Source organism: Mesitornis unicolor, unplaced genomic scaffold (assembly GCF_000695765.1).
Source record: "Mesitornis unicolor isolate BGI_N332 unplaced genomic scaffold, ASM69576v1 scaffold20172, whole genome shotgun sequence".
Lineage (NCBI taxonomy): Eukaryota > Metazoa > Chordata > Aves > Mesitornithiformes > Mesitornithidae > Mesitornis > Mesitornis unicolor.
In genome coordinates, this window is record NW_010171473.1 from 2,665 (window position 1) to 4,318 (window position 1,654).

At 35.7% G+C, this 1,654-nt stretch overlaps 1 protein-coding gene across 1 annotated transcript in view; it reads left to right on the plus strand.

Annotated features, from left to right (window-relative positions):
• Positions 1-634: 634 nt before the first annotated feature.
• VTI1A (vesicle transport through interaction with t-SNAREs 1A) overlaps positions 635-1,654 on the plus strand; it is a gene marked incomplete at its 3' end in the record, with an annotated part of 22,215 nt that continues 21,195 nt past the window's right edge. Inside the window, exon 1 of the mRNA XM_010180056.1 lies at positions 635-709. Within this exon, the coding sequence (XP_010178358.1) occupies positions 635-709 (75 nt within the window). The remainder of the gene's footprint in view (positions 710-1,654) is intronic.

Sequence of the window (1,654 nt, forward strand, 5' to 3'; positions counted from 1 at the left end):
TACTAGTTAATTCCTTATCCATTTACTTATAAGTATCTCCTGAAGACCCAAATTCTTGCTTATTTCTCTCATATCTGTAGATTTACTGATCTGTTAACTCAAATTCTGTGATCATGCATTTTTTATGCTTTGCAAAATCTGGATAACTAAATAAATAAAAGCTTAGATGGTTCATCATTCAGTGCGTTGAGGAACATCTGGGACTATATTTTCGGTTTTTTTTCTTGACCTTTCAGACTGAAAAACATCTTATCTATTGAGTTCTTTCTCACCTTTTATTGAACTTTCTCCATCTCTTTTGCAGAAAGGTTATAACAAAATTCTTCTGATGTGTAAACTGATGTTCAGTAAATTTTTAAAACCAGAGTATACTGATAGATTTTTGTCATCCTGCTGCCAATAAATGTCCATGTATGGTCAGTCAACAGTGCTTCTAATGTTTTAGGTCAGGTATTATCAGGTGTATACATCTTGGTTTAACAGAAAAGAAAGTATAAGCTGTCACCCAACAATTACCTAAACTTTTTCCCTGAGGCCCCTGCTTCAGAAGTCTTTGAAACTGTTGTGATCCTGTTATAATTGCCCTTCTCCTATAGGACCATAAAGCCTCCTGTCGTGACAGTGGACAGTGACAATGGACAAATGCCAGCATGAGCTCTTCAAGATGACTGGTCGTGTTCGTTGTAAGGTGTATGATCCTGTGTGGCACGTGAGAGGGGGGTTAGGAGAGGACTCAAATATCTGAACAGAGGGAGGTAACCAGTAGGGAATGGTAAAATGAGTGGTGGGAAAGGGAACAAAATATGATGTTTCATCACATCTTATGGTAGAAAGAGGTTTAGTGTGGTCACATTGGAGAAAGCATGAGATAGATTGGGGGAAGAAGGTACAAACTGAAAGGTGAAAGGTGAAAGACTGATGAATGATAGGGAAAGGGAAAGAATGGCAGGTGCCTCACTTGAGAGTTTAGTAGATTAGGAATCAAAAATCCAGATGTGTGTTACACCTTTGGATTATTTCTTCCTTACTTTCCTTATATACTCTATGTGTTGATTTTGTATGTTAGGTTTGTGAATTGAAGTTGGAAATATTATGTTTGCCATATGCTATCAAACTTAGGTTTTCTTTGTATCAGATCATCTGTATTTGATGCTAACAGCTTTGTTATATCAGAAGTTTCTAAAACTGTGCCATACAAGAACAGCTGGTGGGGTGGAGGGACAGATGTTTGGTCAAATGATACTGGGCCTTTCTTGCACTTCAAAGGAGCTGAGCAATGGCATAATATGACTACAGAGTATAGTTCTGTTTTTCTAATCTGAGTAATTTAAATATTTGCCATAGTTTATTAAGAGATTGGGAGAGCAAATGACCTGTATGAGCAGAAATTGGAAAGTGATTTGTTAGATAATCTTCCTCTTACTTTGGAGTTTACCTTGTAAAGATTAGAACCTCAGAAATAAATTCATATTGCCAATATATGCCCTATAGAATAAATTTTATATGTTATATCATTCTGTGATATAAATTCATTGCTTTTGATATTTTAATTGTTACCTTCTTTCTTTGGAGCTTCACTTCAGTTTTGTTCAAATGGAAAGTGGGATAACTTTTGAATTTAATGTTTGCCCTAATATTGAGATCCAAACATCGT